Below are 16,944 nucleotides of genomic sequence, written 5' to 3'. Positions count from 1 at the left end.
GGAACAAATTACCTGAGGAGGTTGTGGAATCTCTGTAACTGGAGGTTTTTAAGAACAGGCTCAACAAACACCTATCAGGGATGGTCTACGTTAATACTTAGTCATGCCTCAGTGCAGGGGACTAGACTAAATGACCTATCACAGGCCCTTCCAGTCCTGTTTTCTATGATGGATCACAACTGATCTGCAATGGCTGGTGATGGGTTAGTCTAGAGAGGAAAGGGGCATTTGTCAGTCCTGTTGTTTTATAACTATGTAGCAAGGTTTCTATGCCCCTGACTTTAATAAGTGAACAAATGACTGCACAAACACATATCCAATCATTCAGTATTGGAAATGAATAGAACTCTCTGCCTTCTGGGGCTTTCAGTGTGTGTGCAGACAGTGTGGCACCAACCTTGAGCACTTTAGTATGGTATGCCCAGCAAATTGTCTGCAGCCCACACTTAGGTGGCTTCCACTGCTGGCTTGTTGTCTGGAACAGAGGAAACTGCACACAATAGAGTCTCAGGGTGCAACTTATGAGCAATGCCTGCAGAAGGGAGAGACCTAGAAAGTGGGACAGGAGCTGGGGTGTGTGTAAGGTGCACAGGACATGTTTTCCATCTACAGAAGCAGGCCAGTGGGGGGGGGGGGGAGAGAATATGTTCAAGGGGGCCTCAGGCAATTCTCTCTCTTTCTCTCACACACACACTGCCTGTATTCTTTCTTAAGGAAAAGCATGTGACTGGTGAGGGAATCTAAAGGCTGACAGGAAACATGCTTTTATAGAATATATCTTTGCAAAGACAGTCTGGGTGCTGGTGCGAGGTGAGGCAGTTGACCTGGAAAAGAACAAACTGGAGGGAGGCTCTGGAGGGCAGGAACCTGCCTTTGGGTGCTAGTGTGTTAGAATTAACAGACCAGGCAGCTGGGCTCACTGTTCCAGCTGAAACAGACCCAATGTTGATTCTGGGCAGGTTGGAGAGCCTGGAGTGGTGAGCTGTGGGTAGGCCTGGGCCCTCTGCATGACTGCCCTGGGGGCCTAGGCAAGTTGAGTTAGTGTTTGAACCAAAACAATAGCACCACAAGTGTAGAATGGAACCAGGGTGTGGGGCTGCCCCATCCATTCACACCTCAATCTCCCAGCCCCCCCCTTCCACAGGCACTCTCCCCTCCTCCGCAACCCAGGGCCCTGCATACATGCTGTGGGCCTAAGGTGTAACAGCAACACCCTCTGGTGGACAAACTGAGTCACACCTACTCACCCCACCCTGGGGATGGGGGGTGTGACAATAAAACCAAGGGACCTAGAACCTTGACACTCCCCTGCAGGTTAGTCCTGGCTCAAACTGTTCCCCTGAGAAGAGAAGCCACTGCAGAGTGGTTCTGGGTGAGGAAGGCAAGACTGACTATACCTGAGCCTAACGGGGCAGCAGAAAAGATTAAGAGGGCCAAGTTAGGAGCTGGAACATGGCCAGGGCTGAGTTTAGTTCCCTATTGGCCAGTGGTGGGAGGAGGATGGGTGCCCCAGAGGAACCGTCTTTACCCCAGAATGGAGCTAGGTTTACTCCCAGCTCCTGCCCTGCCAGTCACCGCTGTTAAGAATTTAAGAATGCCCATACTGGGTCAGACTTAAGGTCCATCTAGCCCAGTATCCTGTCTTCCGAGAGTGGCCAATGCCAGATGCCCTAGAGAGAATGAACAGAACAGGCATTCACCAAGTGATCTATCCCCTGTTGCCCACTCCCAGCCTCTGGCAAACAGAGGCTAGGGACATAAACCCTGCCCATCTTGGTTAATAGCCAGTGATGGACCTGTCCTCCATGAATTTATCTAGCTCTTTTTTGAACTGTTATAATCTTGGCCTTCACAATATCCTCTGGCAAAGAGTTCCACAGGCTGACTGTGTGTTGTGTGAAGAAATACTTCCTTTTGTTTGTTTGTTTTAAACCTGCTGCCTATTAATTTCATTTGGTGACCCCTACTTCTTGTGTTATGAGGATTAAATAACACTTCCTTATTTACTTTCTTCACACCCATCATGATTTTATAGACCTCAATAATATCCCCCTTAGATATTTATTTTCCAAGCTGAAAAATCCCAGTCTTATTAATCTTTCCTCTCCTGCCCGTTAACCTCTCCTCCACACAAAGGCTCTTTCTCTTGAGCCTACCTCATTCAATAACTGAGTCACTCTAGCGTCCTGAGGCATGGGGCACAAGAAAAGGCTGCATAAGAAAAAACAATCTGTATATTAGCTTGACAGTCCCCTAGGTTACTGCAGGAGTCAGCAAGGTCCTTCAGAAATAGAGAGAAAGCGCTGAACATCCATCCTCCCTTGTTTATTTCAATTGGGTCTTGCTTACATATTAAAACCAAAAAAAACCAACAGGAACAAGCACAGGCTTTCAGGGGATGAAACCCTCTCAGCTGCACTGGGCTCCAGCCACTACTTTTTTTTAAACAGGCTCAGAACATTGCCAGTTTGAAAAACCTCATTTTTTGTGACAAAAATCAGTACAAAACTCCTTTGCTCAAGTTCCTTATTCCCCAAAATATAAAAGTATACATTCAAGGGGGAATGGATTTATTTTAAAGCCTTCAGAAGAACAAAGATGCCTTTATTCTCTCTGGTCCCAACGTTCAGAGCTGCCATGAGCATGTCTGCACCCAGGCTGTCTGGCTAGTTGTACAGGGACAGTAAGGGCCCTCTTACACCGCAAAATACAGAGTGGAGACTGCTTTATAACCTGTCTTGCCTTGCCTGTGTGGAAGGAACCCTGTTACAACTAAATCCAAACCTTGTTATACCATGGTCCCTTCCACGGCAGATGCTGATAGGCAAACAAGCCCTAAAAAAGACTACGGCAAAAGAAGTTATTTGCAGGCATTTTCCATTTCAAATTTTCTCCCTTCCCCGATTTTGCTGACCAAAGAGCATCACTGGTTTGGCTCAGAGCATGTCTACTCAACAGCCTTTAATCTCAACTCACGTTTCTTCCCCCCTCCCACCACTTTAACTGAAGTTATAGTGCATCGAGGATGTTGTCAATTTTGGTGACCAGCTCCTGGCGCTTGTTGGAATGCAGCTTTTCATTCTCAATGTACGTGTCCTTCTTAAGCTTGCCAGCCACCAACCGCTCTGCCTCAACAGACGATTTCAGAACCAGCTCCTTGACTTGACTGTCGAGCTTCTGAATCTCGCTTACCTTGTGGGAGTTCAGAATAAATGAATATTAAAGAGGACTGAACACAAATAGCCCAATGACATGGCTAAGCAGAAAAGCTGGTAGAGCTGGGACCAAGGAAGGCACAGCACAGGATATAGAACACCCTCTCCCACTGGCATGGCTATAAGTGAACATGGCATTTGGAGGGTTCCTTGGGGTGGGGGACAGAGGCTAAATGGGCAGAGCAGATTTAAATAGATCCTCAGAAGCCAGATACTAGAATTGAGATAGGTGTAATTCTTACTTTCAGTGATGTTTAATGACAAGTTAGAGACTTTCAAAGCTAGGTCACCACAAATCCAATTCAGGACCGAGCTGGCCAAAAGTAGTAGTTTTCCGGTAATTATTGTGGTTGCTAGGGTGAAGTGAGTTTGGTGGATCTCAATCCAGTTCACAATGGGATCATACCCACAGCAGAAAAACTGATCTCCCCACACCTCAAGATGGGTAGCTGCTTCAGGTCAGAGCTGAGGCATAAAGGTTGGGAATGGTAGTGTGTGTGCTTGTGCTGCCATGTTGTTGCAGAGAAAGGAATTCAGTCTACTGGGCTGTGAAGGCAGCATCTTCCACCAGTGTGAAACTCACATGTGCACAAAAATAAAAGATTAACAAGTAAATGTTTTCAACACTCTTGGTTTCATTTTACAATGAAACCAGTGAAGCAATGAGATGAGGTACTTTCTATGCAAAAAGTCAGAGTCCCAGACATAGTCAGTCAAGACAGCAACTGGAGTAGCTGAACACCTGTAAGTGCTGTTCTCGTTATTCCAAAGAAGCCATATAATATGAAGCAACAGCTTCCCATGTGGATTCTGGCAACAAACCCAGAAATAGCCCAGGACCCCAAAATAACTTGTGTTATTGGCCTGGATAGTTTGATAATACACAATCTGTTAGTATTTTTCAACTTAGAAGATCCACATTCTCATTCCATTTGCCATTACTAGGAGTGTAATGATAAGACAGAAGCAGGATTGTATGTTACAACTGCATTAATAATGTGCCTATGCAGCTGGTAGGGGATCTTTTGGAGACAGTGAGTGCTAGTGGCAAGCTACTTTTTATCTCCACACATTTTGTAGAGCAATAAAAGCAAGAGTAAAACTACAGCAGAGCAAAAAAAGCAAAACAAAAAAAAAAACAATGAACTCCATCCCCTACATCTTTCTGACAAGAAGCAAGTAATTTGAGTGGATGAAAGAGAGAACAGGAGGCAGCAGTTAAGCTAAGCTTCAGAAGACATCTAGAATGGAGGCAGAGTAGCTTATAAGGCTCGCAACAGAGCACAGCTAAGACAAGAGACAGCTCTTACCTTATCACACATGTCAGAGCCTTCTGTCTTCAGTTTGGACTGCAGAGAGGCTACTTCATTGGTCAGGGCCTTATGCTCTGTCTCCAAGGTCTTCTTGCCACTGTTTAGAGTGGAGATGTCCCGTGACTGCTTGTACTTATTCACCGCTTCATCGAAGTGGCGGTACAGGCCCAGTCTCTTGTTCACCAAGGTGAGAACTTGCTCTGTTATGCAGGCCACCTTCATCCTAGCTTCAGCAGCTGGATCCTATAAGGGGTGATAAGGTACACAGACAAGCACATACCAAAAAATTAAATTGAGGCAATGCCTTTTTGCCACACATGCTATGCAAAAGCATCACAGATCTTATGCTTTACAATTTAAAACCAACAGCTGTCAAAAGAATGCCAAAATTAGCTTGGTCAGATCATAGAAGCCTCTAGCTGCCTCTAATCAACCAGCCTAGCTCTGGGTTAATAAAAACCAAGGGAAAACATGGAGGAAGACACTCCCACAGGAGAATCACAAACCAGTTAGATTCAGATGGGCTTGCTGTCCCAGGGCTGGAATATTTTACATGGAAGCTAAAGATGGAGTATCCATCACAAGACAAAACCAACAGGTCTCGAGGTGCTCAGACACTATAGTGATAAGGGACCATGTAAGTTCCTAAATAGGAATATTCCAATGGAAAAAACATTTAGTGAGGGGAACTATTTCTACAGGCAATTTCCAACCACCAGGAGAATAAAACTTCCTCCTCAGTCACAAGGCTGCAACTTGCCATATAGTACCTTGGTGATGGAGAAATCAAGCCTGACATAGAAGATCACTGTGAAGAACAAGATGTAAAAGGCTCCAACCACCAACAGCGGCTCCTGCAGCATTAGGATCTTGTTGAAGGTGTAGTGCACCTGCAAAACAGGATTCAGAGAATGTGATCAATGACTTACCATCAGTCAAGGGAGAAACTTCAAGCACCTGAATGTTCCTAAAAATCAAGGAAGAATAGTTATGGCACACAGAATGGATCCAGCTCAGATAGTGCAAACTGTGTAGTCAAGAACCCAGACACATTGCTGGTTTTCTTTATCCCTTGAGCAACAAGCTTCCCCAATTGGGCTGTGCGTTGGCTATACTGGCTTTCCTTAAGGGCTGCAACCCAGTGAGAATCTGTAACACAGACACATCTTCCAGCACAGAGAACTTCACATAGTAACAGAAAAGCAAAGCCACACAATTTGCATGTCATTTTCCAGGAACGCCTCAGCCCCAGACCAGATATTGTTGACTACAAAGGTGAGCGTGGAAGAGGCATGGCTGCTCATTTAAGTTATTCAAACAAAGGGACCAAGCCTACCACAATGTCCTGGATGTGCTGCTCTACCAGGTTGTTCTTGTGCGCTACAATAACCGGGCGTCCAAATGTGTCCAGGTAGGTGTAGTGGAGCTCATCAGTGGCTCGGTTGATTTCATATGGGCTGTCCACGTGAATATTCCTGCAGGAATAAACAGACACTCCCACATGATTCTAACATGTCTGAGATGGGATGGTTTAAGATTTGATTGGCCAGTTGTGGCCCAATGCACACTACTCAATTGCACATTGAAAACAAGTTCACTGTAGTTTAAGAAGCAATTATAATATGTGACAGACTGTGCTCCAAGGTGTCTTCTGTGCTCATGTCAACCGTTGTGTTTTCATGGTGCTCTGTCCCCAAGAGCAGACAGGAGACTTGGCCATCAATGCACATGTAAAGCATTTTCAGCAGTAACAGCACAAGAGCAGCGTCACTTACTTGGCACCTTCTGGCAGGATTATCTTTACGGTCAGAGAGTCTGCAACTTGCTCATCAAACACATGGTCAATGAACCTCATCTTCAGGGCATACTGGTCACCTGAGAGAAAGCAGAAAGGACAGAAAAAATTCCAAGTAGTTAAACAAAACAGGCTTCCATGGGAAGGTTTTCCCAATGTCTGTGAATCTCAGGATGCTGAAGGACGGGGGCTGTATGCACTCCTCAGCAGTGGATCATTTGGCTCCCCTGAAAATGGCAGTTTTTAACAAGAGGTGTAAGGATACAGGAAGAGGCACACACAAGCTGGTGACTGGCTTGTTAGTTACAGAAGTAACAGCTAGCAATAAACGCTAAAAGGTTACAAGGGCCCCATACTGTACCAATGTCCGATTTCTAACATAGTTAGTCTGGTCTTTTGCTACTCCAATTCTGTGACACCCACCAAGGTTATAGAGATATTCATAGCTAGGCAGGTTGTAGCCAATGATGTAATGGGTCTTCCAACCCCCAAAGAGCGGGAAGCGGGGGCGGATCTCCATCTCCACAGAGTCATCCAAGATGAGAAGGTGGCTGGTAGAGATGTTTCCAATTTCATCTCGGTAATATACATCCTGAGCCGCAGCAGGAAGAATAGTCTGCATGGGAGAAAGAGCAGCACTCAGTTCATTTGCTAGAGAAAGAGAATTTCAGCTAGAATAGGCAAAGCAGCCACTGATGATATTTGGTTCAGCTTCAGTCAGGAATAGCACCACTTTCCACAAGAAGCAACAAAATGACTTCTTGGCGGCAGCATGTGGCAAAATGGTGTCAATGTAAGTGATTAGCCACAATGTGCTCAGCAAAAGCTATTGCCCATATTCAAAGAAGTTATAAATGACAAAGCCCTATTGGAGCTTCCGGTCTATGGTCTTGAAGTCAATGTAACACTGTTCCCTACAGAACAGTGTCAGTGGTACTTTATCCAGTCCAGTTTCCCAAGCAATGAGGGACATGCCTATCACAATGTCCTGGATGTGATGCTCTACCACTTCCTTCAAGATTCTATTTCACATCCTATCTGATCAGCCTAAATTCTCATTTCATTCCATCCCATTGCTCCTAGTGGGCTGAGCTTGTGAATTCACACACTCAACTGAGTAACATTTCTGAATCTTGATGTCATGTGACAATTTAACACTGCATGCAATCAATTCCAAAATGTCAGGGAATATTCTAGGCATCAATGGGCAGAACCCCCCAGATTCTGGTGAAAAAAAATCAGAAAACCAGAAGGGGAAATGGGGGACACAGCTTCTAGCATCTAATCAGCAAAACAAGCTGCTTCAACCAGCTCTGTAATTGTCAACAAATCAAAGAACTGTTGATGGCAACCATTAACACGTTCCAGCATAACAATGGGAATAATAGTATGGGAGGAGGAGGATGGTGGAGCCCCGCCATGGGGGGTAAAATGGGGTGTGGCAGGGTGGCACAGAGAACCCCTTTCATGAGGGAGGTTACCGGGAGTCCCTGAAATAGGAGGTGGGAGGGTGGTGTGATGATTTGGAGAATCTGTCTGTACAATTTGAGTTCTGGTTGATGAGGATATGAAGTTGTTCCTATAAAAACTGCTGTATCACTGAATGCCTCTATGTAAATGTGGAATCTGCCATTGCTGACAGGGCTGAAAACACATCTCCAGAAAATGGTTGGTCACTAGACCTTCAGTTGCTGCCTATTCAGATGGAAATATCTGAAGGACAATGGGTTGGCTAAGGTTAGGAGAACTAGTTTTCTCCAACACCTCAACAAGGTGTTTGGAGAGTGGAAAATTCCTATACAACACAGAGAGAGCAGACAAGGCAAACCAGGAGTTTAGAAGGACTCAAAGTGAAGAAGGGATGGGCGAGTTTAGCAGTCTGATCAACCAAGGTCAGAGAAAGCAAGCTGGCCTATCCCAGAGAGGGGCTCCAGGGTTCAGAAATTATGCCATAAGCTGCAGCAGAGGATCCTGGACACCGCACAAGACCTTGACCTCAGCCCAAAGAATGCTCCAGAGTGGCAAGGAAACTGAGGCAAGGAAGTGCATGTAATGTTTATTATTTGTGTATACATTTGTGTATTTTTTGTGCTATCAAGTAAAGAGCAATGGTATTTTACAATTCTGTGCAGTCTGTGTATGTTATGTGACACACCTATCGTGTGTCCCTGAAGCATTAACCCAGAATGTGGCAGGAGTTCTAGGGGAGGGTATGTTCAAGCTACAGGAGAGTCTGGGGGAAGGGTAGTTGGACCACAGGCTTACAGCTCTCAGGAGGGGTACTAGACAGAGGATTGGCACCCCAAAAGTGTGCCTAGAGACCCCAAGCTAGAGGCAGTGAATGACTGTTCAGACTCTGGAGGCGTAAAGCACATAGCAATTCAGAATTTGGATCCCTTCACAGCAGTTTGGTGTGTGCCCAAGAAGGGACGTTCAACTGGATCTCTGACAGGTAGTACACAGGCAGCTTGTGAGGAGAATGTAGGATGCACAGAACACTTGGTTTATGCAATAAGACTACAGAAGCAACAAAGTGTGTGACATCTCCCTCGCTCCCCAGTTATACCCTCCTGTACTACCTTGAGTAATTTCTCTTTGGTAATGACATCTTGTAAATATTTGAAAGCTTTTTATGTTTCTCCCTTATCCCTTGTGCACTGTTGCCAAATAAGAGACAAAAGAAAGGGCAATAGGATTTTCTACAGGAAGGTGGTAAGAAAGAAGGCACAAAATGCAAACCTTAAAAGATTTGACAGAAGATATTCCACTGTCTGGCTGCCTTTGGTAGTCATATCTGGAGAAAGGCCCTTTGAGCACAGCTCCTGTGTGCTTTAAGTCAACAGTCTCTTCTACAGCAATATTTCCCCAGTGAGACACTTCAATGACCCGTATCATACTGGTGATGGTCAGGAATGGGTTGTTATTTTCATAGTGTACCTTAAGGATGTCCTGAGAAGGAAAGAAAAGAAAAGATAAACCCCAGACAAGGAAGTAACAAACCCAGAGAGAGTCAGGGAGGGAAGGATTCCTACTCCATCAAATCCCAGAGTGAATCATTCCATTATAGGGCTTGGCTACACTGGAGAGTTGCAGCACTGGTGGTGGGTTTACAGCGCTGCAGCTTAGTAACTGTCCACACCTGCAAGGCACATCCAATGCTGCAACTCCCTGGCTGCAGCACTGGCTGTACACCTGGTCTGCTTGGGGTATAACGATTGCAGCGCTGGTCATGCAGCGCTGCTCGTCAAGTGTGGCCACCAAAAGCGCTGCTGTTGGCCTCCAGAGTTATTTGGAGGTATCCCAGAATGCCTGCTCAGCCACTCTGCTCATCAGTTTGAACTCTACTTCCCTGGCCTCAGGTGACCCACCCTTTAAATGCCCCGGGAATTTTAAAAATCCCCTTCTTGTTAGCTCAGCCAGGTGTGGAGTGCTTATCTAAAAAACAAACACAGCACTTGTCTGCTCAAGCAGAGGCAGGCAGGGAATGTCTACAGCTGCTAGTGTTTGCCTGAGGAGAGAAATAGCACAAGGGGGGAAGGGGGAGGGAGTCCCTCAGAGAAGCTCCTTCTCTGGTCTGAAGCCTTTTTGCATTTAAGAGTGATTGAGAGAGGGCTGGGGGAAATGGCTGGAATTTGCAAGGCAGGGAGCTGTCACAGTGTCTGCTCCAAAAATCCACTCTCTCTCTCTCTCCCACGCTCCCTGTCACACTCCACCCCACCCCCCTCTTTTGAAAAGCACGTTGTAGCCACTTGAACTCTGGGATAGCTGCCCATAATGCACCACTCCCAACAGCGCTGCAAATGCTGCAAATGTGGCCACACTGCAGCACTGGTAGCTGTCAGTGTGGCCACACTCCAGCGCTTTCCCTACACAGCTGTAACTCCCAGCGCTGCACACCTGCAAGTGTAGCCAAGCCCATAGTGACAGCCATCCCTGGACTCCTTTTTTTGATTTATAACAGCTGGTCATACAATACAGGGTGTAAAATGCACACAGCTCAAAACTAACACACCTAAGCTGAAGTTCAGCTCTAATACTTTGGAGATATCAGTTAAAGCACTTTAGCAAAATGTCAGCATCTGTTCCGGCTGTTTTACCTGCTCGAGTGAAAGCAGCTGAATGGATCTGCTACGTTTCACAAGTGACTGCTCACAACAAGGGAAGTTAACATGGGCAGATAGGAAGCCCCTAGATACTGAGATGTTCCCTGCCATTAATACAACTGACTGCAGGTAGCAGGATTCTCTGAGCTAACTGATGGCTGCTTTGGACTAGAGAGAAGCAGGATCCCAGAGCAAAGGAGTTATCTCATACAGACCAGTAACAATTAGACAGCTTGGACAGGGGGATATCTCCTATCAGCACCCCAAGATAAACAAGACCATCTGACCCATCTGTTCCAAGGTGCCATTCCTTTGAGCCCACACCATCATGAGAGTAACTGAGTTCCTCACATAAATCCCACTGGAACAACTGGTGATGGGTGGGTGAAACTTGACAGGAAAAACAGCCAGATGTTCAGGTGATTGGCTTAACACTTAAGTGGTGCTAAATCAAACTCTGAATCTTGCAGTGAGAATGCGGATACTGCATATTAAGGACAATATGTACAAAGTAACTAGGTTGTATATCAACAGAGTCTCTTCTCCATACTATCCCATGAGCTTCCTTAAATATTATACACTCAGAGTAGCAGGTGTTTGCCCCTCAGCATGTCACTACAACTATTTCCTTTTAATTTTTTTGAAGTGAATTTAGTGTTGCTGAATGAAGTCCTCTCTGTGTACTCAGAGCAGGTATAGCAAAAGCAGCTGCAGTTCAAACTCTTCCCCCTAGCACCCCATGACATCCATGCCCTGGAGAGAGACCCCTCTCTCCAAGGGTTTCTCACTGGCCGTCTCAGCGGAGAGGCTAAGTCCAGAGGCAATTAATGCCAACTGTGGTGGCTCTGTGATACTGACACTTACCCATTAGGAACAGGACTGAGAAATACCAACTTAATTCTCATAAGCCACCAGTTTTCAGACACTTGCCACTATCCTAATCTGTGACTTGGGGCAAATGCCTCTATATCTCATTCAACTTCTTGAGCCATAATTGACATATTTATGTGGTGCACTTTGCAGGACAACGGCCTACAATTTATTTTCAAGAGCCTTTCAGACAAGGTTTCACTAGCCACAAGAGTTTACCTGGCTATATGGTGGGATGTCCTTGAAGGGCCCATATTCAATCATGTCCTCTGACCGGGTTGGATTGCCCAGCTTGGTGTAGTTCTCTATGTTCCTGGAGGCCAGTTTCACACGCGTAGTTTGGGTCTTCGTTGGGTAGGGTGAGTAGAAATAATGATTCCCTTCAAAGACCACAAACTGTTTCTCTGCCTGTGTGATGTGCGTGGGGTACGGCTGCAGGACATGGGTGAAAACTGTTTCGATAGATAAACGGATCTTGGCACCTGGCGCCAGAGGCGATGGCAACTTCACAGTGAAGAATTTGCCACTGAAATGAAGAACAGCAGGAAAGCTATAAACACCAAGATCTCCACTCTTAAGCCCCTGCAACACACACTGGTGCAAAGGGGAACCTGGAAGTTTTCTATTTGCTCTTAAAGAGCTCCCTCCTGCAAAACTGGGAGTGCTGTACAAAGGGCATTGCAGGATCAGGCCTGAAGTAGATTTCTGCCAATAGCCTGGTGCTTGTTCCTCATGAGGAAATTTCTGTTATACTGTGTGGGTACATTTACATATAAATGGTGACGGAGCAGTCTATAATTGGATATCATTTGGCACAGGCCTGAATGGATACTCAAAAGGAATCAAGCCAACATACCATCTGTGTGATGTTTTTGGATAGAGATACTGGTGTGTTCCTTTCACCATTTCTCTACAGCTGCACTTCACTGTGGATTTTCCATTATTCTCCAGGTGGAGAGAATAATCTAAAATGGACCCTGGGCAATAATCTGACAGGAAAATAAACATCCTAAATTCCTGTTCCTAGGAGTCTGTAACCTCTCAAGTCAGCACTACTTGTTCTCCCACTGGACTGAAGCTGAATAAGGATTAGGGTGACCAGACAGCAAATGTGAAAAATCAGGACTAGGGGGTGAGGGGTAACAGGAGCCTATATAAGAAAAAGACCCAAAAATCGGGACATCTGGTCACACTAATAAGGATGTCGATGGCCAGGGACCCAGCAGGGGTATCCTGCAGACAGTGAATTTTGGAGGTGTGGGACTACAGAAAACAACTTTTCACCTAATCCACAGCAGAATTTTCTTGCAGCCTTCAAAGAAATAGACCTTCACAGCACCTAACAAGAGCTGCTGCCCAGACAATGGAGGGAGAGTAGCTAACAGCCCCACTGAATGGACCTTGGCAGTTGCAGGAAGGGAGCAGTCTCTAACTCACTTGTGATGCAGCCCTCCACCTGGATTAGTTGGGGCACCATCAGCCAGTCATAGCTATGAAGTGGGCACTGTGTTGCCTTGATAATTCAGTGTTTCACTCCATAGCTACCAACCTCTTGAGATCACCAGCAGCTAGTGCTGAACCAGTTTAAAAAGCTCACCTTATTTAATAGCTAACACGCACAGCCTCTGAAAGAGCCTTGCACTACAAATTTCTGCTCTCCCAAGCATGCTGCAAATATGTGATACTTCCCCAAGTGTGGCAGATGTGGAGCCTCTGGCTAGAAAGAGTGCGCTATCTCTGGGTTATGGGCTACAGGCCCATTTTAAGCTGCAGAATCTAACACCCTGCAGCAAAAATACAGTTCAGTATTGCAGCGTAAACAGAGCCAAACCAGATTTGTAACTCTATGTGATGGGCAGTACAGACCCTTAAGGGGCCCATGTGGTCCTAATGCATCTCCATCCCAGTTTCCCTAATACAGGGAAGTGGCAACAGATGTTCTGACAGGAGAGTTTCATAAGATGTTAGGATCCAGGGGGAGTTCCCTACATAGCACAGGGGAGCTGAGGAAGACACCTGTACTGCATCCCTAATAGAGGAAATTATAAAGAGGGAGCAGTCTCTAGGGGAAGAAGCTGCCAGACACACGTCTTCATTTCCCCAGGAAACTGAGGGCATCTACTTTTGCTGACCTGGGAATCAGGTTCTACACTGTAGGCTATCTGGTTCGTTTGAATAGCTAGCACAGAGATCTAAAATTACATGCAGGACCTCCCAGAGGAAGAGGGGATTTTTTGTTTAGTTTAAGCAGAGGGGCTTCTGGAGCTTGCGGTGGGCACTGGAACTGAGGTTCTGCCATTATGTGTTACCTGTATTCCCAAATTGTGCTACAGGCTGTAGTGTGAAAGGTAAGATGGGTCAGGCTGTGGTGTGAAACATAAGATGGGCCTCGGAAAGAATAAAGGACACCCAACCACCATCAAGATTGTTGTAGGGACTGTGAGATGAAATATTTAAGTCCTGGACTTGCTCCTTAGACTAACATCTCTCGTGATTCTGCTGTTACTCGACTGGGGAGCTCCCATTTGAATGAGTAAGTTACAAATACTAGTCCCTAACAGAACTGCTCCTTTTTATTTGGCATTACAAGGTAAGACTCACCTTTTACCTTTCACCTTAGTCTCCCGCACCTCCAGGGTGTTCTCCTCCTCTTCCTCACCTTTCACCTGTTCCAAAAACAGAACATTACATCCTGATCACCATGTCACCCTTGAGGCTTTCCAGGTGAAGCAGCTGAATTTATCAGATCAAATACTACACAATTCCTATTCATTTCTTATTGGAGGACACGCAACGCATACTAGTTGACAAAACAAATTGTTTATTAAAGACCCAATATCTATTAGCATCACAATCATTAGTACTGGCAAACTCAACAAACTGTGGTCTGTATCCTAGAAACTGGAGGCTCCTGTTGAAGTTTTTGCCAGTGTCCTAGGCTGATTCCCAAGCTAGCAAAGGCATGGAACTGAGTCTGTCAATAGCTGACCCTACTCCTCCAGCAGGTCCTTTTACCGAGCTTCTCTCACTGGAGCTCCTAGGAGAGTGGCCACCAAATGAAAAACGCAAAGACTGGCACAACCGTCTCACTGTTATCAGAAAGCAGCACCTGCACAGCTACTCTCTCAAACTTCTTGAGGAAAAGAGTGCTGGATTGATAGCCCTAGAATTGGAGACTCAGGTCTGCTAAGCATCCATAGGACAAATGCAGCCTGAAAGACGAAAGCTTTCCCCATGCATCTCTGGATCCTGTCCCAACATACTGCTCTGGAAAGACCACATTTAGAGGTGGTAAATGAAACACAGATTTGCATCATTCTCCATGTCTCATTCCCTTTTGAGACACTGTAAGCCAGGTTACCCAGCCTCCTTGTTTCACAGTCATAATAATGGCCTTTTAGTAGCCTAATTATTTTTAGAGCACCAGCAGCATGCTAGGAACTTTACAGACATCTGATGGCAACAACTCTCAGTCACTACCAAACTGAGCTGGCTTTGAACAGGGGACCTAGAAGTGAAAGTCTCTGTACCCTACCACCAAGCCACTTGAGTGCTATCAAAAGCAGCACACAGAATACGCATGCAAAAGCCTTTGTTTCGCGACCACATTAACACAATGTGGACCAACGTCTGCTCTGCTACACCAGCATAAGCCTGGAGTAACCCTTCTGAAGTTGATCCAGATTTATGCTGGCATAGGATAATGATTTATTCTTCGTACTGCAGTGGTGCCTAAAGCGTGTTAAGCTCTATGCGCAGAAGCAGTCGCTGTTTACGTGTGTACAGCTCAAGAACCTGAAAGCAAAATTTAGATCAAAGCAGAACTTGATCCTTTGTGTTTCAGTGGAGTTCTATTTATAATCTCTACTACTACTTTAAATCCCAACTGTATTTTTCAAGCATTAGGCTATTATTCTAATATGTTGCCCTTTTATAGGATACACCAGGAAATTTCAAAGGCTTAAGACTTACATCTCAAGCTCTGCGGTAGGGCAGCATTATTTATCCTTTGTGGTAGGGGAAAATGAGGCAGAGTGGTGAAGTGACTTTGCCCAGGGTGATACAGTAAGTCAGTTGCAAAGCTGGAATCAAAGCCCAAAAATCCTATCTCCCAGCTCCTTGAACTAACAGATGCTTTTTAGAATCACTCACCACTAAATACTGTAAGTCGTTCAAGTGCTTGAAGAAAGTTATTAGTGGATGAAAGAGTCAGGCAGCCATCTGAGAGTTGCCCATTCAGACTCAGGGCCCAGCTTGTATTTACATCTTTCACTCTCCCATTTCTATGGATCTCCTTCTAAACTTCAAGCCACACCAAGCTGAATCTAAATAACTGCAAGGATATGAATGTTAACTGTCAAATCACTAACCCACCTACCCATGGCATAACAAAACCACCCTTTGCCCACACCAAAAATAAAAACTTAAATTTACACTATAAGAGCAGGTGGGGTCCCTACTACTAAAGGCATCTAGAAAGTACCAAGAAATAATAATGTTTAAGAAGCTGGCTAGATCTCAGCAAATGGCCTGCAGCAGCGAGCATTATGCCTTAGGGAACACAATGGGGAGGTTTTTACTAAGATACCTCTTGGATTTCTCCATCTCCCCCCACGGTGTGGTTAGTGGTTGCACTGCAACGGCGGAGGCACTTATGCTTACGTGTCAGCCTCTGCCAGGCAGGGAAGTGGCTGTCACTGCACCATCAGCCCAGAATCAAAGGCAGGAGAAAAACCCACGGCCACCAGAGGGGAAAGAAAGCAGCACGTGGCTGGGGCTGCCCGGGCAGCCAGCTCTGCCCAGGCGCTGCCCCAGCTTGGCAGGGCGGCCCGCAAGGCCGCTTGCACGCCCCGGAGGTGGAGGTGGAGGTGTCCGTGCCTGCAATGAGCGACCTCCGGGTTCCCCAGCACCGCACCGCTCACACACGAGGGAGGCCCGTGCAGGGGTTGGGGCCGCCCCCCGCCACAGGGGCAGCAGGGGTCCCGCCACGCGGAGGCCGCGCCGCAGAACGGGCCAGGCCGAGGTCACTGGGGGGACGGGGACGGGCCCCTGCGGAGGAGCGGGCGCAGCTGCCACGCGGGCCGGGGAGCGCACTCACCTGCACCCCCAGGTAGGCCAGGCGGCTCTCCAGGCCGGGGTCCAGCGCCAGCAGGAAGGAGCTCGCGCCCCCGGAGCCCCCCGCCGGGTTGGCCAGGCTCAGCTCGGCCGTCACCTTGGCCAGGTGGGTGCTGAGATCCACCGTCCGCTTCACCTCCTCATTGAGCAGCTCCGGCGCCGCCAGGGCGCAGCCCAGGCAGAGAAGCAGGCGGCAGGCGAGGCCCTCCATGGCCGGCCAGGCAGCGGATGAAACCGGATGGACTCACACAGTTAGCGGCGGGGGCCCTCATCCATCGGGGAGGGCGCAAGATGGCAGCGCCCAGGCCGAGGGAGGGACAAGATGGCGGCGCCCACCAAGGACCGGGGCACAAGATGGCGGCGCGCATAACCGCAAGGACCCCGTCAGTCTCTACGACCAAGGGGGCTACGCGGATGCCTAACTGAAAATCCTATGGCTAAGGAGGGCGCTGAGCATGTCAATACTCCTGTAGGACCAGAAAAATCCTAAGTTAGTGAGAGCTCAGACCTCATTGCAGAGAGTAGAGATTGTC

At 46.9% G+C, this 16,944-nt stretch overlaps 1 protein-coding gene across 1 annotated transcript; it reads right to left on the bottom strand.

The window, feature by feature from the left end:
* Positions 1-2,304: 2,304 nt before the first annotated feature.
* RPN1 (ribophorin I) lies at positions 2,305-16,716 on the bottom strand. The gene is made up of 10 exons (XM_030569733.1): positions 16,395-16,716; positions 13,898-13,962; positions 11,516-11,822; positions 9,063-9,272; positions 6,747-6,939; positions 6,304-6,403; positions 5,865-6,003; positions 5,299-5,418; positions 4,526-4,771; positions 2,305-3,192 (listed from the first exon to the last, which is right to left on the bottom strand). The coding sequence occupies exons 1-10, from the start codon at positions 16,620-16,622 to the stop codon at positions 3,010-3,012; spliced, it is 1,791 nt and encodes a 596-aa protein (XP_030425593.1). The 5' UTR covers positions 16,623-16,716; the 3' UTR covers positions 2,305-3,009.
* Positions 16,717-16,944: the final 228 nt, after the last annotated feature.

The sequence above is a fragment of the Gopherus evgoodei genome, chromosome 7, assembly GCF_007399415.2.
Source record: "Gopherus evgoodei ecotype Sinaloan lineage chromosome 7, rGopEvg1_v1.p, whole genome shotgun sequence".
NCBI lineage: Eukaryota > Metazoa > Chordata > Testudines > Testudinidae > Gopherus > Gopherus evgoodei.
This window is presented reverse-complemented; position numbering and strand designations above follow the sequence as displayed.